Source organism: Orbicella faveolata, unplaced genomic scaffold, assembly GCF_042242905.1.
Source record: "Orbicella faveolata isolate gen_17 unplaced genomic scaffold, um_ofav_v1 contig_1, whole genome shotgun sequence".
Classification (NCBI taxonomy): domain Eukaryota; kingdom Metazoa; phylum Cnidaria; class Anthozoa; order Scleractinia; family Merulinidae; genus Orbicella; species Orbicella faveolata.
In genome coordinates this window covers 18603081-18630000 of record NW_028301536.1, presented here as the reverse complement: position 1 = coordinate 18630000, position 26920 = coordinate 18603081, and the positions used below count along the sequence as shown (strand labels likewise).

Sequence of the window (26920 nt, the reverse complement as noted above, 5' to 3'; positions counted from 1 at the left end):
TTTATGCTTCTGTCCTCTTACTGATGATAAATTGCGGCGTAACATTGTCAAAGTGGCTGTGGAACCACGAGCCGCAGGCGAGTGATTCCGTAGTAAACTTTGACAATGTTGTAACGAAATTTATCATCAATAAGAGGACAGACGCATAAAAAACTGGCGTCAATTTGTTTTTTACAATAACAAGACCCCAAACTGGTCAAATGCCGGGAATAAATGAAGGAAAAAGACGCGTAAACTTGCCGTAAACAAAGGTAAGTGAATTTTATTCAAAATGACGCGAGCATTGTCAATAGCTTTTCTCGCTTTTTGATTGGCTACTTAAAAAGGTCCATAAAATCTCATTGGTTAAAAAGTTGACAGTTTGACAGCTGAAATTTTAACTTGAAAGCTTGCATAAATTAAAATATTATCCGTCTGTACTCTTATTGATGATAAAAATGAGCCAATCAACTCGCGAGAAATTAGACAGTTATTGTAAAAAAAGATTTTGTTCATGATGCCTCAATAAGAATTAGGTTGGACTAGCGCACGCGCTATGTTATAAGGTAATTTATTTCACTTTTGAATATCTACTTTGGACAAAGAGAAAAGGTCACAGTTCATATTCAAACTGAGGCGAAGAAGCGTACTTACTCAAAAGGTAAAAATTTATTCCGCAAATCGACAACTTTACAGTCAACTGATCGTTGAATGAGCTCTTCCATGACTTACATTTGTAAACAAGTAATGCCACTAATTCCATCCAAATGTTAACCTGTGATATATTACCCTGTTATTTCCGAAAGTCCTGAGAAGGCGTCTGTGATTTTAGTGATTTATATTGTTTTCAAGCTCAAGCTGTACTGTCTTTGAATTTGTGGTCACCGATGGAGACATTTTAAACTTCTGACGGTGCGAAGGAATGAATATTAACTGCTGAAAGTACAATGGCTCCTGTGGAACCCGCACTGGACACATGCCAAGTCTGTCCTAGCTTTCGCGAGGAACTTTACTCCCGTTGTCTCGATTTGTCGACTTGCATGAACACCTGAAAGTGAAACAACAATTGCAAATGGGTTTCGTTATTTGTACTTAATTACGAAGCTAGATTTTCGACACGTAAAAGAAATTATAAGACGCAGAACTCCAGACCAAGTTCAAAATGAACAATGACTTACCTTTAAAACTAAAAGCAGGGGAAACTAGAGACCACGCTTACAACCGAAATGTGTAACTCAGACTAGTGCGCCGTACGACACAAGACCAAGTAACAGGCACTGACTCTCGTGGACAAATAAATGAATCAGATCAGATCATGCCATAATGTGGCTATACACTTGGTGTAAGCCGCACAACAAATCGGACTCCCGCTTAGCGGTCGTCCAATTTTGTTAATCGTTCGTATCATTACAGACAGACCATTATTAATCTAATATTAATCAAGCTTGTCACCTATTCTACGTACGCAAAACTTGTCGTAGGATTTGCAAACCGTGAACTGACGTCAAACGCTACTAACGGCGATAATACAATAAACCCGTAAATAACTAGTAAATTAACTTCTAACCGTTAATTGATGAATTAATCATAACAATTACAATTTTCTCAAATATGATTGGTACCTAAACCGCTGTATTTTGCTCTAATTAATCTACAAAGTTGTAATCGGATTTTTGGCTGTAAATCGGACACCTGTAATGGGACAGTTAACATTAGCCAATCATTTTAAGTCCTCTCCACTAAATCCACCAATCACAACATTAATTACAGTCACTATAGTAACCAGTTAAAGAGACTGACTTTGTAAAATTGTGGAGGTTTAGTCTTCGGTGACTGTTTTGAAAGAAACTTAGATGTAACAGCCATTTTGCATGCTATTCTCCATATTTTTAATTATGATATTTAAAAATGAGTATTAAAAGCTCGTTTTCCAATGAAACTTTTACTTTTGTGGGAAATTGTAATGGTTATGATTAATTGGTAACAAAACATTGCGTCGTTCAATTCTCTCTGTAATCACTTTTGTGATTAACAAGTCGGACTCTCGCTTGGCGGTCGTCCTATTTTCTTTATCACTCGTATGATTACAGACCAACTTGAACTGGACTCCACTCAGTTCTATTACCATTATTTATCGGACAAATTATCTGAAGCAAAAGATAACAACAACAGCGCAGAAATTAAGCAAAACTATGTACGTTCGACAAATGATCGATTAAAAATACGAGGGATTCAGGAATAAGAAATGAGAAATAAAATTTGAGAATGACGGAGTGCTGTTTTCGACTGAGTTTCTCAGAGATAAAAAACTCAATGTTTCCCTTGGTATTAGTCATTAAGCGTTTATTATTTTTGCGCGGGGGACGGTAAAGAAATGTACAAAGATTTATGATGCTCGTGCACGGCTATTGTGCCATTCATTAAACCATTTGTTTGGTGGCGTACTCGTTGCCGTTGCCGTCAACGTTTGCATAATAACAAGGCGCGCCAAGTCTAAAAATAGAATGCAAGTTATTGGAACCCCGCGAAAGTCAGACAACATAGGCGTGTTCTGAGAGAAATAGGAGGAAAATGAACGCCAAATTTTCGTTTTAAAAATTGTTATAGGAACACTCGCTAACGCCCTTAAAAATCGTCAATGTTCCACCATTCCGTTTTGTTTGTCTGAGTTATGACGTCACTCGCGCGCTTCGCTATTAAGTTCTGTAATGAAGTTCGAACAAACAACTGCGTAATTAATATTAATGACAGAAAATAACAACAACAACCAATCACAGAAAAAAACAAACTGATTATGAAGTTACTCATAAAGCTGAGCGATTTACTGCCACGAGAAATCCGAAGGAATGCACAAGGTTAAATAGCTCAGAAAATTTAGCTTTGGCTAATTGGGGGTTAGAAATGGTTTTGACACGGATGAATATGTCTATATATTCAACAATAACAACCTGTGAGTTTAATTTGGTTGTTGGAATCTATACCGTTGATGGTCGTAATTAGAGATCATTAAAGGGGAGAATGTCGGCCATGTCAAGAGAAATTGAAAATTAAAAACAACGTCGAAAGCGCCGAGAAAGCCAATAGTAGCGCTTTGTTCAGCTTGTTTTGTTTTTACGTTCTGTTTTGTACAATAATTCGTTAATTGCTTTTGAGCAATAACAACTAGCTTAGTGCCATCATAGTGCCATATTTACAGCTATTACAAACACCTGTTATCCCAGTTGAAGTACAGACCGTGAAAGGATCAGTTAGCCTGTGATACTAATACTTATCGGCTTGCACCACTCGCAAAATGGAAGTTAACACGACCACTCATCAAGGACGACGTAAGAAGTCAAGGATTGGAAAAGTATTACAGATTCGCTGGTTATGCAGGAAAATGAACGATCTATCATGTAAAGTTCCAGAATTGTCTCGATAGACTGAAAAACGACCTCAGAAGACCTTCGTATTGGCTGAAACGGCCAGGTTCACGGCTCCAGATCTTGAAGAACACCCGTGCAAAGAAAAGCCTTCAGTATCACACCGAACGGAGAGGGAACTCAGCGAATCTCTTGTTGCGAGCCAAGGGATAAAATTAACAGAGGTAGCTAAAGAACTAAGCGACGAGAAGTGGAGACTGCTGTACGAAGAGCATTTTCAAGCTTCTTGACTTTTACTCCATTTTACACGAACCGTCGAACACACCTTGCTCTGACTGATTAGATCAGTAGAATAGCAGAAGGTCTGTTCTGCCGGTATATTAGCGTTACACGGATTGCTTCTCGCTTGTGTAGTTGAAGTGACACAATGACGAATGAAGATCTAGGTTCGATCAAAAAAAAAGTACTGAATACGAATATAGGTTTGTTTCAGTCCTATTGCCATCATAAATTACCAGTAAATTAACTTCTTAACTGTTAACTGATGTCTTAATCGTAACAATTACAATTTTCTCGAATATGATTGGTGCCTAAACTGCTGTTCGGCCTTTAACAAAAAGCAACATACATAAGCAATAATCTCCATTTGGCGAGAAAATATGCGAGGATATTTGGCCGCGGACACTATCTGTTCCGAGAAGTGAACAGTTTCCCGAGAGCGTAGCTCGAAGAAAACTGTGAGCTTTGAGGAACAGCTAGCTGTATTTTACATCGATGTTACAAAATAGCAAATTTTTTTCGCAAGAACAACATCGAAAAACTTAAAGATTTTTTGAAAAACTGGAGTACTGGAACGCGTGTTTTCGAGTTCGATTGGCTTAACGTCCATTGGATATCAGCCATAAGACCATACCGACAACTCAGTATAATCGATAAAAATCGTCTTCTGGTAGTGTTTTTTCGTGGTTGTTTTCACTCGCGCTCGTTAACTCGGCGCCTTATTGTTTATCTACCATTTCATTTCCATTTCGCGCGCTAGTGGAATAACTGTTACATAGAGCAGGCCTTAAGAAACTGTTTGTCCAGTTGTTAAGAAAGTAATTTTGAGAACATTATATGGTTTAGTATTCTACCACCATATTGGTGTAATTCTTTGTAGTAATGCACTTTTCCCGTAATACTGCCTTTGAAATCGGACAATCACACAATGCAAAATATAAACAGTAGAAACAAGACGTTCAGTATTTTACCCAGTTACAGAATTATTCAATTCTTCAAATTATTCTTTCAACTCTAAAACAGTTTTACACGCACAACACTAACTTAAGATTAGTATATTAGAACTGTTTTTAGCCGCGATTCCCCGTAAGTTGTTTCGCAAAGCGACGAAAACAAACTGCAAAAACAAAATTTTACCGTAAGCCTGTCTGTCTTCTGTTTATTACCCAGTTCTCAAATTTCATTCTCAAAATTGTATTCAACTGTCATCTGAGATGGCGAAAAACGAACTTTATTATATGGCTGAATCCATTAGCGGGCAGGATGAATCAAATCCTGCTCTGTGATTGGCTACCCGAGCGGGCAAGATGGAGCTATCTTGCCCGCTCGGGACTACCCGCCATGTCCCAGAGGAAAAATTTCCTCGAAAGCCATATAATAAATCCTTTATTGACCAAGCTTGTTCGGTCAAGATGGCTTGATATTGACCTCGTTCTTTTTTTTAACGAGTTTATGGACCGAGACGGAGTCGAGGTCCATAACCACGCAAAAAAAAAAAAAAAACTTGGCCAATATCCAGCCACCTTAACCTCACCCTTGGTCAATAGCCCATACGTATTTGGGTCAGTAATGTTCATTTACACTTTCTGTGTTACTCGAACGATATGTGTACATTTTGAAAATCAGTTAATGACAATATTAGGAGTAATACTGTGTTAGCTACACCTGTTTTAAATTAAAATTAGGATTCCCATTATAGCCAATATTTCCTTGGCTGCCTAAAACACTGCACATTTATCGCAATAAAACTCTTGTTATGGTGAACGCACTCTGTCTCCGATTGGAACAGAATTTTCCTTACGGCGGGTAACAGAGAACGTCCCAACCTCGTTCCCAGAGTCCTCTTTCTTCCCTCCTCGAGTAAGGACCCTGGGAACAAGGTAGAAAACACCTTGCCCGATGTTGACATAAATATTAAGAGTTGAAATTCCTACTGTTTACTGACTATTCATTCAAAACAAAATAAAAAAAAAACCGGAAATTATGTTTCTACGGTTTCAAGCCATGTTAACACAAAAAAGAGGGCATAAAATGGATTAAAGAAGCAAAACTGTCCGGAAGCAATTACGGTGAATCGATCCCCCGCAGCCGCAGTCGTTATTTTATATAGTAGTAGTCAATATTTTTGGTCGACAACTCCATCATAAATTGTCGGAATGGAACTTTTGTTTCATGTTAATTCAGCTCCAAAAACTATGATTCGTTTAATTAAAACGAAGGAAACGAAAATAATGAATATTTGTACGTGTTACCTTGGACTTGTAAGGTGAGCACGTTGAAAAAAAACTAAGTGGTTTGCCGCGTGTTTTTTCGTTAAGTTTTATTCATTTTGCGCCTCGCTGTCAAGCAGAGGAAACTAATCAGAATTACCTTAGTAACACAAGCGCTGAGAAAGGAAGGCTACGAAGTGAGACACCGGTTTGTTCAATTTGTCGTGGACAAATTTATTTGACATGAAATTATCTCGGATAATCCTCTTGTTTCCAAAATTTAAAACACTCAATCAAAATGAATTAACCATCGACCCATTTGATTTCAAATTCAAATCGTTCATTTTAGGTTTTCTCGTGATCATTATTATTTTTTTTTGAATACGCGATTTTAAGCGCGGCTTCTCTATAACAGTTAGTTGTGTTTTCAGATATCAGACCCATATTATTTCTCTTCAATTAAATGACAAATCTACCAGAAGGATTTTTTTTAAATTAAAAATTCTACGGCGAGTAAATTTCCTATTTGTCGTTAGCTAAAGATCTTTTGAGCTTCAAAGACATCTAACATGTATTCATTTATTGAAAGGTTTCATTACGTTGATGTTTGCACACACGGAAGCTGTTTCAACTGAATTTCAGAAAGATTATTGATAAAAAAAGTAACATCATCCACGGAAACAAAAACAATTTACAATAAAGTTTAGTTTCCCAGCTTAACATTGTTGTTTTAAGTTCTGCCTTAAAGTAAATACTGGAAACTATTTTTTCTTTTCTCTTTCCGTGGAAATTTTATACCTATTTAAGAGAACGTGCATTGGTCGATAATACTCTTTCTCAATAACACGAAATTGCATCAGCTAAGCCAGAAACCGGTTGTTCTAGAATGAGGCAATTGTATACTCTTTCGTTAGCGACAGATGATTATGGTAATTTTAATTTCTTTTAGTAGAAGAGTTTGCCATTAAATGATGCCATTGTCTGGTTGGCTGACACAATTTTCCAATAGCTGCTTCCTGGCGGTAGAGATTGTTAATTTGGAGGCATAATGGATAGAGGTAATGTCACAATCATCTGTTGGACGTCATCTGCTATTGTTTAAACTGAGAACTTGTAAATTTATACAGTAAGAAAATGGGAAAACTCACTGACACAGGTTATATCAAGCAGTGGCTAGATGTTGTTTCGCTCACACAAAGGACTTGTGAAACCGGTGCTTGTTCTCAGTCCAACGAGTTTCGGGGATCAATTTGGAAAAAAGAACATTGCGAGAGAAAAAAGCGCGAAACTGAGTCATTCGCGGGCTCGTGTGACCAAGCTGATTCATTAGTCAACGTTATGAATAACATTTGTCCCTATTGTCGGGCAAATGACGAGTTTCGACGATAAAGCTTTTACTGGTTAACAGTTTCCAGAAATCGCAATTATGAAAGAGAGCCTCGAATCACACGATCATGATCATAAACATATTGAAGAGATTCCAACGGTGGCGCTTTTGGCAGGAATTTTTAGTTTGTTGTTTGGCGTACTTGCGTTTTCAACAAACAGTCTTCTGCTGTTTACTGTCTACAAAGACCCACACGAGTGTTTCCGAACGCGCGCTACTACATCTTTTGTGGTTAGTCTCGCGCTAAGTGATTTTATTGGGGGATCTTTCGTACAGCCCTTGTATGCAGCGTACATGTTTTGCGTCGCAACTGGAGTCGAGGGAGAGAAGCTTTACAAGATTTCGTTGATCTCTTCTCATGTCAGTACAAAGATCTCGATTCTGACGGTTGTTGCATTATCAGTTGATAGGTACTTAGCTGTCAAGCTTTCCTGCAAATATAAAGCGCTCGTTACAACGAGGAGAGTCGTCGTTTGCTGTACTATAATCTGGCTCTTTTGTGGCGTGTTCGAAGCCTCTCATTCGACCGGTGGCTCCGAAGAACTGTTCCATTCAGTTGATCTTCACCTGCAGACTACAGTTCCCTTGGTATCTCTTTGCGCTGTCTACGCGGCCACTTACATCGAATTCCGTCGTTATTCAAGAAACTTCGTCTTTGGGCGAACCGAGAACACGGTAGGTGGGAGATCGCGCGTTTTCGTCCGGAATATAAGCCTAGAAAAGAAGATCGTTTTGACGGTTGTGTTAATTATGGTTGTGCTGTTTATATCGATCGTGCCTTATTTAATCGTTAACAATTTGGAAGAGCAATGTCATGAGGAAGAAAGCAATGGTGTATGTGGCAAGATAGGGTTTGCAATCACAAAAGCGTTGTCCTTGCCGATGCTTTGTATTAGCTGCGCGGTGAATCCATTTCTCTACGCCTGGAGAATTCCGCAGTATAGGCAAGCTTTACGATCGGTTAGTCACACAGCTTGCGCCAGCTTTAGGCGACGCACACAAACAGTTAGCACGATATCAAACGGCAACCCTTCAGTACTTGCCACTCCGAGTTTAATTGAGCAGAACACTCCTGTGGCGAATTATACTCACAAAAAGCAAGCAGAAAGTTAAAGAATAGTGGCACGTAGAGTTGTTAACATACCAATATTTAAAGAGGCGCGCGAATTGTGCATCTGCCCTTGAGAAACAAATAACACCACAACTTCGAAAATTTTGATTTGTTATGTTTTTCTTAAATTGTGGTTTGTGATATATAGGAAAATTGAAGAAGCGATTGCCTACACCCTACAATTTGCCTTACAAAACTGGCAGGTGCATTTTAGCATTATTTAACAATAACGAGTAAAAAAAAAACCTGAAGGTATGATTATTTTTACAAAATGGATGGTGTGAATAGGATGCTTTTTGACGTCTGACAGTCTAAAGCTTTATCTTTTACGTTTAAACAAATATGAATAATGAATTAGTTGAAAGGAGTACAACTTAATAGCTTTAGTGACAATGTTTCGGAAATACCATTAAGCTGCATATTTCTTCAATAAATGATTTCATAGCTACTGAAATATTGTCTCATTTATTTCTTGATTCTTGATTCTTGAACTTGCAATATATCTGCCTCGATTGTCAAATCTACCCATCAGCAGGCGAGAATCGAAGTCAGCCGCGAAAGGTTTTAATTAGTTTCCCGTCGTGAGTAAAGGTTTAAATCGAGGAGATCTTTAAAACTGTATTTTCAATGGCCCCAAAAGGTAGGAGCTGACAAGTACCCAATAAATATGCTTTTACTGCGAACAACTTGAATTTCAATGGCTGCAATCAGTCTACATCGTTAATACGTTGCGCACAGTCGTTAGGAGCGCGAAGCGAGAACAGCATCGATAAATTTCCTCGGGTCTGTGACTACTGTATATCAATTAGTGAGCGAAAAGGCGACTTTCAAGGTGCAACTCTAATTGACATATATATACCATTGAGCTATTGTGAGGTTCGTATTGGAGAAACATTGGTCGAGTTCTTTTTTTGTAGGTTAATGAACCGAGCAGCAGGCGAGGTAAAAAAAAATTCGAAGAAAAGAACGAGACCAAAATTTTCCAATACGAACGGAAACAGCTATTTCAGTACTTATTTAAATGTCTCTTTTTAATCTGCCGCTAAATTGATGCATCTCCACGATCCATTGTCAATAACAAGGGCGTGAAAGGTTTGCATTTATCCCGGTATTTATTTACGTTCATCGCGTCGCTTTTGTGAACATTTAACTGAATTGCCCTCCAAACATTGATGAAGGCAAAAAGATTTCTACTTACCAAAAAACTGTTTATTTTGTGCAATGAATTGAGAAAAAATTCGACGAAATTAATTCGTGAGCGGTCCGGGAACCAATCAGAATTGTCGTTTTCATCGCGGACCAATTCAGCCAGATAAGAAATAAAAATTACACATCAGTGGAAACTATTTTCAACGGCTGACTCTGGAAAGCTGGTACACTAACCCAGAACAAACGCCTCTCAACAGATGTCAAAAACTGCCGGCGTCTTACAAACGACTTATCCACGACGGAAACGAAACCGACAAACGGGCTTCTAACAGACCGACTTAATTTGACTAACAATAGACGGACCAAAACCCGACCAATTTGACTAACAATAGACGGATTGAAACCCACTAATGACTGATGACAAACTTTACACGAGTCTTTCAGCCAATACCATCATGGCTAAACTGACCAATCACGTTCAACGGTTCAGACTTATAACATCATCGACTGACAAACACTTTTCACTTGACTCTGAAGATGACTTCCTCTCAGGTTGTCGAAACGTCAGTCACCAACAACAGTTCCTTTCAGAACTACCCTCACCCGGATGATCACACTATACAAACTACTGATACTCCTGGGTTCAAACCATTTACTAGGGTATCAGTGTGTTCGTGAAGAAGTTTAGTAAATTGAACGTCGCACTTTTTTTTCAAGACATCTAATGGTAATCATAGCTTCATTACACCTCTACGCTAATGAGACCTATTCAATGGACGATTCGATTGAGGTCTTGCATGAGCTTATGTATTTCTTTTTAATTCCAAGCTTACGCCGACCTATAGACTTGCCACAAGTCGACCTTTTCTTAACCCTTGACCGAAATTAGCAGGCTAGGGAAGAATTATTGGAAAGAACTTTTAGAAAGTCTAGCCGATCTACCGATGTACAGAAAATACAATTTTCACTGACGACGCCGTAGATCGGCGAAAGCTTGGAATAAAAACAAAATACTGTAGCTCAAGGCTTCAATCGAATCGTCTCTTTAATCATCATGCTACTGAAGGACAGCTTCAAACGTTTTCTAACGACACCATTAATATGTAATTAATGCTCGTAACCATTTAATTAAACTCGTAACCATTTTTGTAACCATTTTAACAGACAACACCTCTATGAAGTTCTTTTTTTTTCCACGTTGAAGTATTCCAACAACACTACTTTGCTATTGAGGCTTGTTATTACGAGCTACATTTTTTTTTTTCCTCATTTACGCTGGACTTATTTTTTTGCGACTGAATCGTCTCCTTTGCAAAAAAAAAAAAAAAAAAAAAAAAAAAATCGAAATTAAAGACCCGCGAGAAAAAAAGGGTTGTCGCGAGAACTGTTGACGCATTCTTTAAAAACTGCTGTAAAACTTCTAAATCAACTTTTAAAAGTCAGTTATACGTTTTTATTTCTTCGAATCATAAACTGAAAAGATAGAAGACAAAGTAAATGCTATATTATATGCGTTAACATGAGTTTTTGCAAACGAACGTATTACCCTATTTTAGTCTTGTTTTGTTGTGGTCCATTTTACCTTCATAAGGTTTTCGGATAATGTTTTGAAAAAAAATTACGAAATTTGTTCCTCTCCCCTCACGATTTTTCTGCCATTTAACTTGAAGGGTTAAGTTTTGTGAAAACGTTCGTAACATTTGGAATTATTTACGCAACAGACCGACTTCTACAAAGCATTACTAAAATCGTTTGCCTCCATTGACTCGCCTTCAATATTTTTTATAAACCGCTTTAGACCATGCTGAATTACGTGCGCCAATTTTTCAAAACCAGGGTCGTTTTCCACACGCTTTATCTCTGAAACGAAGTCGGTGACCCCCAATCTTTTTGCATTTCTAACACAAGTAACTCATTTTCTGACTGCAGTAAAAACTGAAGAAATCCATCGACTGGAATATTGAGTTTGTATTTGCGTCAAACTAACTACCAACTAACTACCAAATTGTTCTAGCCATTGAAAATAACTTTTCTACTGAGGCAAGGAAAACTGAAAAAAAAAACCTTGGAGCCAACTAAGACAATTTTTTCTTCGTGGCGTGAGTAAGCTTCAGTAGTGTAGCAGCTCTCGTAAGCTGCTATTGTTTTATTATAGTAGCAGCTGTAATTATTTTAGGGCTAGGGGCATTGTTTCTCTTGTTGGTAATATTGTTCCCTTAAAGAGTATCGAGCCATTCATGTGAGACCTCACGAGAACTGCAACATGGCCCATAAACTTACTAGAAGTTAATTGTTTCATGTAAATTTAAGTTACAACTTACTTAGGATTCTAATAATACTAATACAGCCCTTATTCAAGTGTTAAGCTCAAATAAAAGTACAAGAACTACCAAATGGGGACACTAAAAATAAGAAAAAAAGTACTGTAAACTTAATTAACGCTAAGATTAATTACAATTACAATTTCCTCAAATGTGGTGGGTCCATAAACTACTTTTTTTTTTGCTCTCATTAATCTGCAAGGTTGTAATCAGACAATATAATCGGACAGTTGGCTGTAATCGGACACCTGTAATCGGACAGTTACATGAGCCAATCATTTTAAGTCCTCTCCACTAAATCCGCCAATCACAACATTGATTACAATCACTATAGTAACCAATTCAGGAGTCTGACTATGTTAATTTGTGGAGGCTTAGTCTCCGTTGACTGTTTTCCGACAAACTTAACGGCCATTGTGAAAGCTATTCTCCATATTTTTAAATATAGCATTTAAAAGTAACTATTAAAAGCCTTTTACTTTTGTGGAAAATTATAATGGTTATGATTAATTGGTAACAAGACATTGTGCCGTCCAATTCAGTCTGTAATCATACTCGTGATTAAAAATAGGTGCGCAGTGCGTACATGTGTGGCTTACAAGTTATACTTGTAATTAGGATAAAACTGAATTATCATAAAACAAAATGAAGGACACTACTAAAATTTTCAACTCAAAAGGTCAGTGATCAATAGTAGAAGGTGAAAATATGAGGTATTTTAGAGAATAGGGTGCTATTACAGAGAATCACAAAGTGTGCTCGTGTGGGAATGCCAATTATTTAGTTTTATCGTACTAGTAGTTACGATATCAGGTAAATGAGATGCTGCTGTATTGTAAATGTATTTGCTAATTTGCGAGTAATTGAAACGTATTGCTTCACCCTATAACTAAAAAGATTAACAGGCCTCGTTAAATATATCCCAAATCAAACTTTAAAACAAAAAGAAATACGAATTTTTCTTAAGGATTTAGCATACTGTTTGTGAAAGTCAGCAGAATCAGCAAAAGATGAACTGATTCATTGTATTATACATTCATTGTATTATTTCCTGCTGCAAAGCAAGCTCTTTAAAATGTAGGCAATCGGTTAATTGGGGAGCATTTGCTATTTTTTGTGCGACGAGATGAGATATTTGTCACTGGAGTGTAGGTATCTTTCAATCAATCACTTAATCAATCAATCAATCAATCAATCAATCAATCAATCAGTCAGTCAGTCAGTCAATTATTCAATCAATAATATTTTAGCTTCATTTATACCACAAAGTACAAGCTCAGACCATATCAAAGCATAACCACAATAGCTCCAAATTGAGTGGATTCTCAAGAAAGCCTAGCTCTTTTCATGAATACATAAGGGTTATTCCATGAGTGCAGGTTGGATATGAGACGATGGATAGCCAACGAGGCATGTAGCATTGAGTTGACTATAATCATTTCATATGCAACAAGCGTGAGTGCAATAATCGTTGTTATTTTACATTGTAGGCACCATCTATATTCTCATTGGCTAAAAGCCTACAGTTAATTCTGGGAAACAGCGCAACCTACAGATTATTCAATGATCTGCTAGCAGATTAGTGAATAATCTGTAGGTTGTGCGCGCAATGCATGATTTCCAAGAGCAATGTCAAGTTCACGTAGGAACATGGCTTGTCGAAAATAAGCTGTGTTCGGTGCGATAATGCGTTTGTGGTTATTTTCTTTAAAACAATGTATAATAAAACAATTATGAGATTCGTTTTTGTGAAGGTCTCGGTTAGTGGAATCAGCCTCAGCCTACGGCTTCGGCTGAAAACACTTACCTCGACCTTGATTATTCCGGATATCCGAAAACCTCATCCAACAATTGTTTATAATAATTAAATTATACATATAAACTTACCATATTTGTAGAGCATGGTATAATTTCTGAACGATATACTGATATTACGGCTAACAAGCCAATGAAAACTCAAATTGTATTACACAATGATCCAGTTTTAAAGGGGCTCAGTCACGGTATTTGAGTTATTTTGGCCACATACAAAATTACCTTTAAATGGTAGGAAACCTGAAAATAACAGTTTAATAAGATAGAAAAACACCAAAAAGATAATGATAAACCACAAAGGAACAAGGATGGCTGACGATGGAGAAGATTAAAACGGATTACAAACGACGAATTTGAAAAATTGAGGCTAAACTATACAATATGCGCAAACCGTGACTGAGCTCCTTTAAATAAAACTGATCGTATATATGGCTTAACAAATTTAAATAAGACAAATCCGTACATCACATTAATGTATGGTCAACAATGTTAATTAAAAAAAATAGGAAAAAAATCATTGTCTAAATCTCCAAATATAATAAGCTTACTTTTCGAACAATGCGATTATGATTTCTAAGTACAGTAAACAAATGCAAATCAACTCTAATATTAAAGAATCCACCGTAAGAAAAAAGATGGCGGCTGTACATTTTACCACAAGGCATTGTGAACCCAACACAGCCTAAAAGGCACAAAGAAAACCAAATTTTTACACTATATGTCTCTGTACTAAGGACATTAAGTAGCCTAGGTTTGAAGATTGTATGACGTTTCTGCGCGTTTTTATGAACGTTGTTAAGGTTTTCGTGCGCTACGAGCTATGGGTAAATGTTCTAGTCGCCATTTTTTTTCCTACGGAGGATTGGTTCATGCTTAGCATGCGTATATCCAGTTATGGGTGCACGCGGGAAGTTCGGAGAACACGAAAGGAGCGTAATAGTTGCTCGAGGCGATAGCCGAGAGCAACTCCAGCTTCTTGAGTGCTCTCCAAACTTTGCAAGTTCATCCATAACTCGATATACGCACAGCTAAAAGCATGAACCAATTCTTTTATAACATGGCAATAACCCATTGGGCGCTAAAGCATGTCTTATTTGTGATAAACTACAAAGTTCTCACAATGCACGGTGAAGGAAAACAAAGGTCATTAGGATCCTAACGCGCCACAAGAACGAAAACGCTTAACCTGGTTTCTAAAATTGTTAACGAAAAATTCGCTTCTTCGATTAATTTTTAATGAAAGTGTAGGCAAAGTCAAAAATGCTCAATGAAAATGTAGACAAACAAAGTCAAAATACTCAACTTTAAGTAAACATCTTAGCTCGGCAAAAGTCAAAGGCTCGAAGTAGGGTTTGGATTGTTCAGAATAATCTCCACATTGCCGAAACTTAAACAAAAGGAACTTGCAGTAAACTCGACGGAAATTTTGCAGCTGAAATGAAACTGCACCTGCCATTTTATTGAGCACGACCGTGCGTACGTTTAACAAATTGACATCAGTTTTTTATGCTTCTGTCCTCTTACTGATGATAAATTGCGGCGTAACATTGTCAAAGTGGCTGTGGAACCACGAGCCGCAGGCGAGTGATTCCGCAGTAAACTTTGACAATGTTGTAACGAAATTTATCATCAATAAGAGGACAGACGCATAAAAAACTGGCGTCAATTTGTTTTTTACAATAACAAGACCCCAAACTGGTCAAATGCCGGGAATAAATGAAGGGAAAAGACGCGTAAACTTGCCGTAAACAAAGATAAGTGAATTTTATTCAAAATGACGCGAGCATTGTCAATAGCTTTTCTCGCTTTTTGATTGGCTACTTAAAAAAGTCCATAAAATCTCATTGGTTAAAAAGTTGACAGTTTGACAGCTGAAATTTTAACTTGAAAGCTTGCATAAATTAAAATATTATCCGTCTGTACTCTTATTGATGATAAAAATGAGCCAATCAACGCGCGAGAAATTAGACAGTTATTGTAAAAAAAGATTTTGTTCATGATGCCTCAATAAGAATTAGGTTGGACTAGCGCACGCGCTATGTTATAAGGTAATTTATTTCACTTTTGAATATCTACTTTGGACAAAGAGAAAAGGTCACAGTTCATATTCAAACTGAGGCGAAGAAGCGTACTTACTCAAAAGGTAAAAATTTATTCCGCAAATCGACAGCTTTACAGTCAACTGATCGTTGAATGAGCTCTTCCATGACTTACATTTGTAAACAAGTAATGCCACTAATTCCATCCAAATGTTAACCTGTGATATATTACCCTGTTATTTCCGAAAGTCCTGAGAAGGCGTCTGTGATTTTAGTGATTTATATTGTTTTCAAACTCAAGCTGTACTGTCTTTGAATTTGTGGTCACCGATGGAGACATTTTAAACTTCTGACGGTGCGAAGCAATGAATATAAACTGCTGAAAGTACAATGGCTCCTGTGAAACCTGCACTGGACACATGCCAAGTCTGTCCTAGCTTTCGCGAGGAACTTTACTCCCGTTGTCTCGATTTGTCGACTTGCATGAACACCTGAAAGTGAAACAACAATTGCAAATGGGTTTCGTTATTTGTACTTAATAGACCATTTTACAGTTGTCTGCTCAGTGACCTGGCCTTTGTATGGCAGCGAGGCTAGAGTTGACCTTGTTTTGATACAGACCTCACTGCTTTTGTCACGTAAATGCACCTAGTTAGCATCAGAGCAACTTATTTTACACAACAAAAGCAGTGAGGTCTGTATCAAAACAAGGTCAACTCTAGCCTCGCTGCCATACAAAGGCCAAGTCACTGAGCAGACAACTGTAAAATGGTCTATTACGAAGCTAGATTTTCGACACGTAAAAGAAATTATAAGACGCAGAACTCAAGACCAAGTTCAAAATGAAAAATGACTTACCTTTAAAACTAAAAGCAGGGGAAACTAGAGACCACGCTTACAACCGAAATGTGTAACTCAGACTAGTGCGCCGTACGACACAAGACCAAGTGACAGGCGCTGACTCTCGTGGACAAATAAATGAATCAGATCAGATCATGCCATAATGTGGCTATACACTTGGTGTAAGCCGCACAACAAATCGGACTCCCGCTTAGCGGTCGTCCAATTTTGTTAATCGTTCGTATGATTACGGACAGACCATTATTAATCTAATATTAATCAAGCTTGTCACCTATTCTACGTACGCAAAACTTGTCGTAGGATTTGCAAACCGGGAACTGACGTCAAACGCTATTTGTGGCGATAATACAATAAACCCGTAAATAACTAGTAAATTAACTTCTAACCGTTAATTGATGAATTAATCATAGCAATTACAATTTTCTCAAATATGATTGGTACCTAAACCGCTGTATTTTGCTCTAATTAATCTACAAAGTTGTAATCGGATTTTTGGCTGTAAATCGGACACCTGTAATGGGACAGTTAACATTAGCCAATCATTTTAAGTCCTCTCCACTAAATCCACCAATCACAACATTGATTACAGTCACTATAGTAACCAGTTAAAGAGACTGACTTTGTAAAATTGTGGAGGTTTAGTCTTCGGTGACTGTTTTGAAAGAAACTTAGATGTAACAGCCATTTTGCAAGCTATTCTCCATATTTTTAATTATGATATTTAAAAATGACTATTAAAAGCTCGTTTTCCAATGAAACTTTTACTTTTGTGGGAAATTGTAATGGTTATGATTAATTGGTAACAAAACATTGCGTCGTTCAATTCTCTCTGTAATCATACTTGTGATTAACAAGTCGGACTCTCGCTTGGCGGTCGTCCTATTTTCTTTATCACTCGTATGATTACAGACCAACTTGAACTGGACTCCAGTCAGTTCTATTACCATTATTTATCGGACAAATTATCTGAAGCAAAAGATAACAACAACAGCGCAGAAATTAAGCAAAACTATGTACGTTCGACAAATGATCGATTAAAAATACGAGGGATTCAGGAATAAGAAATGAGAAATAAAATTTGAGAATGACGGAGTGCTGTTTTCGACTGAGTTTCTCAGCGATAAAAAACTCAATGTTTCCCTTGGTATTAGTCATTAAGCGCTTATTATTTTTGCGCGGGGGACGGTAAAGAAATGTACAAAGATTTATGATGCTCGTGCACGGCTATTGTGCCATTCATTAAACCATTTGTTTGGTGGCGTACTCGTTGCCGTTGCCGTCAACGTTTGCATAATAACAAGGCGCGCCAAGTCTAAAAATAGAATGCAAGTTATTGGAACCCCGCGAAAGTCAGACAACATAGGCGTGTTCTGAGAGAAATAAGAGGAAAATGAACGCCAAATTTTCGTTTTAAAAGTTGTTATAGGAACACTCGCTAACGCCCTTAAAAATCGTCAATGTTCCACCATTCCGTTTTATTTGTCTGAGTTTGTCTGAGTTATGACGTCACTCGCGCGCTTCGCTATTAAGTTCTGTAATGAAGTTCGAACAAACAACTGCGTAATTAATATTAATGACAGAAAATAACAACAACAACTAATCACTGAAAAAAACAAACTGATTATGAAGTTACTCATAAAGCTGAGCGATTTACTGCCACGGGACATCCGAAGGAATGCACAAGGTTAAATAGCTCAGAAAATTTAGCTTTGGCTAATTGGGGGTTAGAAATGGTTTTGGCACGGATGAATATGTCTATATATTCAACAATAACAACCTGTGAGTTTAATTTGGTTGTTGGAATCTGTACCGTTGATGGTCGTTAATTAGAGATCATTAAAGGGGAGAATGTCGGCCATGTCAAGAGAAATTGAAAATTAAAAACAACGTCGAAAGCGCCGAGAAAGCCAATAGTAGCGCTTTGTTCAGCTTGTTTTGTTTTTACGTTCTGTTTTGTACAATAATTCGTTCATTGCTTTTGAGCAATAACAGCTACCTTAGTGCCATCATAGTGCCATATTTACAGCTATTACAAACACCTGTTATCGCAGTTGAAGTACAGACCGTGAAAGGGTCGGTTAGCCTGTGATACTAATACTTATCGGCTTGCACCACTCGCAAAATGGAAGTTAACACGACCACTCATCAAGGACGACGTAAGAAGTCAAGGATTGGAAAAGTATTACAGATTCGCTGGTTATGCAGGAAAATGAACGATCTATCATGTAAAGTTCCAGAATTGTCTCGATAGACTGAAAAACGACCTCAGAAGACCTTCGTATTGGCTGAAACGGCCAGGTTCACGGCTCCGGATCTTGAAGAACACCCGTGCAAAGAAAAGCCTTCAGTATCACACCGAACGGAGAGGGAACTCAGCGAATCTCTTGTTGCGAGCCAAGGGATAAAATTAACAGAGGTAGCTAAAGAACTAAGCGACGAGAAGTGGAGACTGCTGTACGAAGAGCATTTTCAAGCCTCTTGACTTTTACTCCATTTTACACGAACCGTCGAAAACACCTTGCTCTGACTGATTAGATCAGTAGAATAGCAGAAGGTCTGTTCTGCCGGTATATTAGCGTTACACGGATTGCTTTTCGCTTGTGTAGTTGAAGTGACACAATGACGAATGAAGATCTAGGTTCGATCAAAAAAAAAGTACTGAATACGAATATAGGTTTGTTTCAGTCCTATTGCCATCATAAATTACCAGTAAATTAACTTCTTAACTGTTAACTGATGTCTTAATCGTAACAATTACAATTTTCTCGAATATGATTGGTGCCTAAACTGCTGTTCGGCCTTTAACAAAAAGCAACATACATAAGCAATAATCTCCATTTGGCGAGAAAATATGCGAGGATATTTGGCCGCGGACACTATCTGTTCCGAGAAGTGAACAGTTTGCCGAGAACGTAGCACGAAGAAAACTGTGAACTTTGAGGAACAGCTAGCTGTATTTTACATCGATGTTGCAAAATAGCAAATGTTTTTTCGCAAGAACAACATCGAAAAACTTAAAGATTTTTTGAAAAACTGGAGTACTGGAACGCGTGTTTTCGAGTTCGATTGGCTTAACGTCCATTGGATATCAGCCATAATACCATACCGACAACTCAGTATAATGGATAAAAATCGTCTTCTGGTAGTGTTTTTTCGTGGTTGTTTTCACTCGCGCTTGTTAACTCGGCGCCTTATTGTTTATCTACCATTTCATTTCCATTTCGCGCGCTAGTGGAATAACTGTTACATAGAGCAGGCCTCAAGAAATTGTTTGTCCAGTTGTTAAGAAAGTAATTTTGAGAACATTATATGGTTTAGTATTCTGCCACCATATTGGTGTAATTCTTTGTAGTAGTACACTTTTCCCGTAATACTGCCTTTGAAATTGGACAATCACGCAATGCAAAAAATAAACAGCAGAAACAAGATGTTCAGTATTTTACCCAGTTACAGAATTATTCAATTCTTCAAATTATTCTTTCAACTCTAAAACAGTTTTACACGCACAACACTAACTTAAGATTAGTATATTAGAACTGTTTTTTAGCCGCGATTCCCCGTAAGTTGTTTCGCAAAGCGACGAAAACAAACTGCAAAAACAAAATTTTACCGTAAGCCTGTCTGTCTTCTGTTTATTACCCAGTTCTCAAATTTCATTCTCAAAATTGTATTCAACTGTCATCTGAGATGGCGAAAAACGAACTTTATTATATGGCTGAATCCATTAGCGGGCAGGATGAATCAAATCCTGCTCTGTGATTGGCTACCCGAGCGGGCAAGATGGAGCTATCTTGCCCGCTCGGGACTACCCGCCATGTCCCAGAAGAAAAATTTCCTCGAAAGCCATATAATAGATCCTTTATTGACCAAGCTTGTTCGGTCAAGATGGCTTGATATTGACCTCGTTCTTTTTTTTAACGAGTTTATGGACTGAGACGGAGTCGAGGTCCATAACCACGCAAAAAAAAAAAACTTGGCCAATATCCAGCCACCTTAACCTCACCCTTGGTCAATAACCCATACGTATTTGGGTCAGTAATGTTCATTTACACTTTCTATGTTACTCGAACAATATGTGTACGTTTTGAAAATCAGTTAATGACAATATTAAGAGTAATACTGTGTTAGCTCCACCTGTTTTAAATTAAAATTAGGATTCCCATTATAGCCAATATTTCCTTTGCTGCCCAAAACACTCCACATTTATCCCAAAAAAACTCTTGTTATGTTGAACGCACTCTGTCTCCGATTGGAACAGAATTTTCCTTGCGGCGGGTAACAGAAAACGTCCCAACCTCGTTCCCAGAGTCCTCTTTCTTCCCTCCTCGAGTAAGGACCCTGGGAACAAGGTAGAAAACACCTTGCCCGATGTTAACATAAATATTAAGAGTTGAAATTCCTACTGTTTACTGACTATTCATTCAAAACAAAATAAAAAAAACGGAAATTATGTTTCTACGGTTTCAAGCCATGCTAACACAAAAAAGAGGGCATAAAATGGATTAAAGAAGTAAAACTGTCCGGAAGCAATTACGGTAAATCGATCCCCCGCAGCCGCAGTCGTTATTTTATATAGTAGTAGTCAATATTTTTGGTCGACAACTCCATCATAAATTGTCGGAATGGAACTTTTGTTTCATGTTAATTCAGCTCCAATAACTATGATTCGTTTAATTAAAACGAAGGAAACGAAAATAGTGAATATTTGTACGTGTTATCTTGGACTTGTAGGGTGAGCACGTTGTAAAAAACTAAGTGGTTTGCTGCGTGTTTTTTCGTTAAGTTTTATTCATTTTGCGCCTCGCTGTGACGCAGAGGAAACTAATCAGAATTACCTTAGTAACACAAGCGCTGAGAAAGGAAGGCTACGAAGTGAGACACCGGTTTGTTCAATTTGTCGTGGACAAATTTGTTTGACATGAAATTATCTCGGATAATCCTCTTGTTTCCAAAATTTAAAACACTCAATCAAAATGAATTAGCCATCGAGCCATTTGATTTCAAATTGAAATCATTCATTTTAGGTTTTCTCGTGATCATTATTACTATTTTTTTAATATGCGATTTTAAGCGCGGCTTCTCTATAACAGTTAGTTGTGTTTTCAGATATCAGACCCATATTATTTCTCTTCAATTAAATGACAAATCTACCAGAAGGATTTTTTTCTTTTAATTAAAAATTCTACGGCGAGTAAATTTCCTATTTGTCGTTAGCTAAATATCTTTTGAGCTTCAAAGACATCTAACATGTATTCATTTCTTGAAAGGTTTCATTACGTTGATGTTTGCACATACGGAAGCTGTTTCAACTGAATTTCAGAAAGATTATTGATAAAAAAAGTAACATCATCCACGGAAATAAAAACAATTTACAATAAAATTTACTTTCCCAGCTTCACATTGTTGTTTTAAGTTCTGCCGTAAAGTAAATACTGGAAACTATATTTTCTTTTCTCTTTCCGTGGAAATTTTATACCTATTTAAGAGAACGTGTATTGGTCGATAATACTCTTTCTCAATAACACGAAATTGCATCAGGTAAGCCAGAAACCCGCTGTTCTAGAACGAGGCAATTGTATACTCTTTCGTTAGCGACAGATGATTACGGTAATTTTAATTTCTTTTAGTAGAAGAGTTTGCCATTAAATGATGCCATTGTCTGGTTGGCTGACACAATTTTACAATAGCTGCTTCCTGGCGGTAGAGATTGTTAATTTGGAGGCATAATGGATAGAGGTAATGTCACAATCATCTGTTGGACGTCATCTGCTATTGTTTCAACTGAGAACTTGCAAATTATACAGTAAGCAAATGGGAAAACTCACGGACACAGGTTATAACGAGCTGTGGCTAGATGTTGTTTCGCTCACACAAAGGACTTGTGAAACCGGCGCTTGTTCTCAGTCCAACGAGTTTCGGGGATCAATTTGGAAAAAGGAACATTGCGAGAGAAAACAGCGCGAAACTGAGTCATTCGCGGGCTCATGTGCCAAGCTGATTCTTTAGTCAAAGTTATCAATAACATTTGTCCATATTGACGGGCAAATGACGAGTTTCGACGATAAAGCTTTTACTTGTTAACAATTTCCACAAATCGCAATTATGAATCAGAGCCTCGACTCACACGATCCTGGTCATGAACATATTGAAGAGATTCCAACGGTGGCGCTTTTGGCAGGAATTTTTAGTTTGTTGTTTGGCGTACTTGCGTTTTCAACAAACAGTCTTCTCCTGTTTACTGTCTACAAAGACCCACACAAGTATTTCCGAACGCGCGCTACTACATCTTTTGTGGTTAGTCTCGCGCTGAGTGATTTTATTGGGGGATCTTTCGTACAGCCCTTGTATGCAGCGTACATGTTTTGCGTCGCAACTGGAGTCGAGGGAGAGAAGCTTTACAAGATTTCGTTGATCTCTTCTCATGTCAGTACAAAGATCTCGATTCTGACGGTTGTTGCATTATCAGTTGATAGGTACTTAGCTGTCAAGCTTTCCTGGAAATATAAAGCGCTCGTAACAACGAGGAAAGTCGTCGTTTGCAATACTATAATCTGGCTCTTTTGTGGCGTGTTCGAAGCCTCGCATTCGACCCTTGGCTCAGAAGAACTGTTCCATTCTGTTGATCTTCACCTGCAGACTACAGTTCCCTTGGTATCTCTTTGCGCTGTCTACGCGGCCACTTACATCGAATTCCGTCGTCATTCAAGAAACGTCGTCTTTGTGCGAACCGAGAACACGGAAAGCGGGAGATCGCGCGTTTTCGTCCGGAATATAAGTCTAGAAAAGAAGATCGTTTTGACGGTTGTGTTAATTATGGTTGTGCTCTTTATATCGATCGTGCCTTATTTAATCGCTAACAATTTGGAAGAGCAATGCCATGAGGAAGAAAGCAATGGTGTATGTGGCAAGATAGGATTTGCAATCACAAAAGCGTTGTCCGTGCCGTTGCTTTGTATTAGCTGCGCGGTGAATCCATTTCTCTACGCCTGGAGAATTCCGCAGTATAGGCAAGCTTTACGATCGGTTAGTCACACAGCTTGCGCCAGCTTTAGGCGACGCACCCGAGCAGTTAGCACGATATCAAACGGCCTCCCTTCAGCACTTGCCACTCCGAGTTTAATTGAGCAGAACACTCCTGTGGCGAATTATACTCACAAAAAGCAAGCAGAAAGTTAAAGAATAGTGACACGTAAAGTTGTTAACATACCAAGATTTAAAGAGGCGCGCGAATTGTGCATCTGCCCTTGAGTAGCAAATAATACCACAACTTCGAAAATTTTGATTTGTTATGTTTTTCTTAAACTGTGGTTTGTGTTATGTTGGAAAATTGAAGAAGCGATTGCCTACACCCTACAATCTGCCTTACAAAACTGGCAGGTGCATTTTAGCATTATTTAACAATAGCGATTAAAAAAAAACCCTGAGGGTATAATTATTTTTACAGATTAGATGGTATGAATAGGATGCTATTTGACGTGGGACAGTCTAAAGCTTTATCTTTAACATTTAAACAAGTATGAATAATGAATGAGTTGAAAGGAGTACAACTTAATAGCTTTAGTGACAATGTTTCGGAAATACCATTAAGCCGCACATTTCTTCAATAAATGATTTCATAGCTACTGAAATATTGTCTCATTTATTTCTTGATTCTTGATTCTTGAACTTGCAATATAAATGCCTCGATTGTCAAATCTACCCATCAGCAGGCGAGAATCGAAGTCAGCCGCGAAAGGTTTTAATTAGTTTCCCGTCGTGAGTAAAGGTTTAAATCGAGTAGATCTTTAAAACTGTATTTTCAATGGCCCCAAAAGGTAGGAGCTGACAAGTACCCAATAAATATGCTTTTACTGCGAACAACTGGAATTTCAATGGCTGCAGTCAGTCTACATCGTTAACACGTTGCGCACAGTCGTTAGGAGCTCGAAGCGAGAACAGCATCGATAAATTTCCTCGTGTCTCTGACTACTGTATGTGAATTAGTGAGCGAAAAGGCGACTTTCAAGGTGCAACTCTAATTGACATATATATACCATTGAGCTATTGTGAGGTTCGTATTGGAGAAACATTGGTCGAGTTCTTTTTTTTTGTAGGTTTATGGACCGAGCCGTAGGCGAGGTACAAAAAAATTCGAAGAAAAGAACGAGACTAATATTTTCCAATACGAACGGAAACAGCTATTTCAGTACTTATTTAAATGGCTCTTTTTAATCTGCTGCTAAATTGATGCATCTCCACGATCCATTCTCGGTAAACACGCGCGCGAAAGGTTTGCATTTATCCCGGTATTTATTTACGTTTATCGCGTCGCTTTTGTGAACATTTAACTGAATTGCCTTCCAAACATTGATGAACGTAAAAAGATTTCACTTATCAAAAAACTGTTTATTTTGTGCAATGAATTGAGAAAACAATTCGCCGAAATTAATTTGTGAGCGGTCCGGAAACTAATCAGAATTCTCGTTTTCATCGCGGACCAATTTAGCCAGATGATAAATAGAAATTACACATCAGCCCTGTCAATAATTCAGTGTATTTTACGGTAACAGAATTGCTGTTATTACTAGGAAAGACGAATTGCAAGTAAAACAGCATTGAAAATCTGATATTAAATGTCAAGTTAAGGTGGCATAAGGTAAAGCAGGAAACACATGTCGATCCATGAACAAAGTAGTAATAGTGTTAAACTCTTGGTCGAATATATTTGTTTTCAGTGTAGTTGGTATGGTGTGATCGACGGGGTGAGGGTAGTTCTGGGAAGAACTGTTTATGGCGACTGACGTTTCGACAACCTGAGCACAAGTGATCTTCAGAGTCAAGTGAAAAGTGTTTGTCAGTCGATGATGTTATAAGTCTGGTCCGTTGAACGTGATTGGTCAGTTTTTACAGAAATACATTTTTCCCTGAGATGCTGTAGATCGGCGAAAGCTTGGAATAAAAACAAAATACAGTAGCTCAAGGCCTCAATCGAATCATTTATTTAATCAACATGCCACTGAAGGACAACCTCAAACGTTTCCTAACGAGACCGTTAAGGGCCCATTAACCGATCTTTTCGTGCCGTTGCTAGGGAAAATTAATTCTCATATAACGTCGTCATTTTTAGTTACTTCTGAGTTGTTTCATGTGTTTTAACTTTTTCATGATCAGCAACACTAGCGATGACGTCATCAGGCCACGCCCATGGTCATGTGACTAACACTGAAAAAACGCAAAGGCTCCCAGGCAAATTACTTTATCGGAATTTTTTTCATTGATTTCATATTTTAATTTAAATCCTGTTTACGCTATGCATAGATTTTGTTTCATTTCTAAAAGGTCAGATTTTGAGAGAATTTCAAAATATTAAAAAGTTCGTAATTTTCTGAAAAAAGCATGATTTTGAAAAAGGAATGCATAACTATGTTTCCAACGTTGGCTTTAATTGAAATCCGTCAAAAAAGGCTGGATTTAAGGAAAACCGCGTTTCTTTTAGTATTTAAAGAAACCGGAAGTGCGCCCGATATATATTGAAAGTTACCCTATCAGCGCGTGCGCAATTTACACTACCAGCACACTTCGGTAAGATCAAACAAAGCCACACGGAGTTCGTTTTTCCCTTTCTATTGCTCTTTTTTTCTGTCTTTCTCTTATTTTGTCTTTGCTTGTACTTTGCTTTTTGTGAAACTCAAAGAAAAACATCTAAAATGTGAGCAAATTTGGGAGTTATTGAGTTATTTTTATTTTCTGCGCTAAGGCTGACTTAAGTAACAGGAAGTGAAATTGCACCTCCTTAGCAACGTGCGCAAGCGCGCGCATAAATCGGTTAATGGGCCCTTAATATTATTAATGTAATTGTTAATGTAATTTTCGACATGGAAACAATTCTACTTGAATCTACTCGAACTACGCAAAGTAAGAATTACCAATATGAAGAAAATTTGATATGAGAAAATTAGCAGGTTTTTTTTACTGTGATGTGAATAGGCCATGTTCGATATATCAATATTCTAACATGGCACCGAAGCATTCGGATCAAAATTGTACATTTTTTAAGTTCTTTTTGTCTCTCAATTCCCAAAAGAGACTTGGATACAAAGGAAACAACACCAAATATAGAAATTTGTCCTGAAAGCCTCGAAGCCATGTTAGAATATTGATATATCGAACGTGGCCTAATAACGACGTTCGCTCTTATTGTTTTTGCGCATCCTTACTGCGCACGCAAATTCACACGCCACGTCATGCATGAGAGCGCGTGCTAAGTAATAAAATGAAAAATGATAGGGCAGATGGCCATTGCTACAGCTTTTTCTGGATTTAACGATCTTGGACGTTTGGTGACCCCAATTTTTCTTTTGATGGATCATTTTCTCTCAGGTCGATTTTCTACGTTTAGCGAAAAAATGAAGAAAATCTATTGACTAG

General features: G+C 37.7%; 2 protein-coding genes across 2 annotated transcripts; both read left to right on the top strand.

The window, feature by feature from the left end:
• The first annotated feature begins 6782 nt into the window (after positions 1 to 6782).
• On the top strand, positions 6783 to 8782 carry LOC149118311 (adenosine receptor A3-like). The gene has a single exon (XM_089293672.1). The coding sequence runs from the start codon at positions 7257 to 7259 to the stop codon at positions 8328 to 8330; it is 1074 nt and encodes a 357-aa protein (XP_089149798.1). The 5' UTR covers positions 6783 to 7256; the 3' UTR covers positions 8331 to 8782.
• Positions 8783 to 21982: 13200 nt separating this feature from the next.
• LOC149118310 (adrenocorticotropic hormone receptor-like) lies at positions 21983 to 24141 on the top strand. Its single transcript, XM_089293654.1, has one exon. The coding sequence runs from the start codon at positions 22616 to 22618 to the stop codon at positions 23687 to 23689; it is 1074 nt and encodes a 357-aa protein (XP_089149780.1). The 5' UTR covers positions 21983 to 22615; the 3' UTR covers positions 23690 to 24141.
• The last annotated feature ends 2779 nt before the right edge of the window (positions 24142 to 26920 follow it).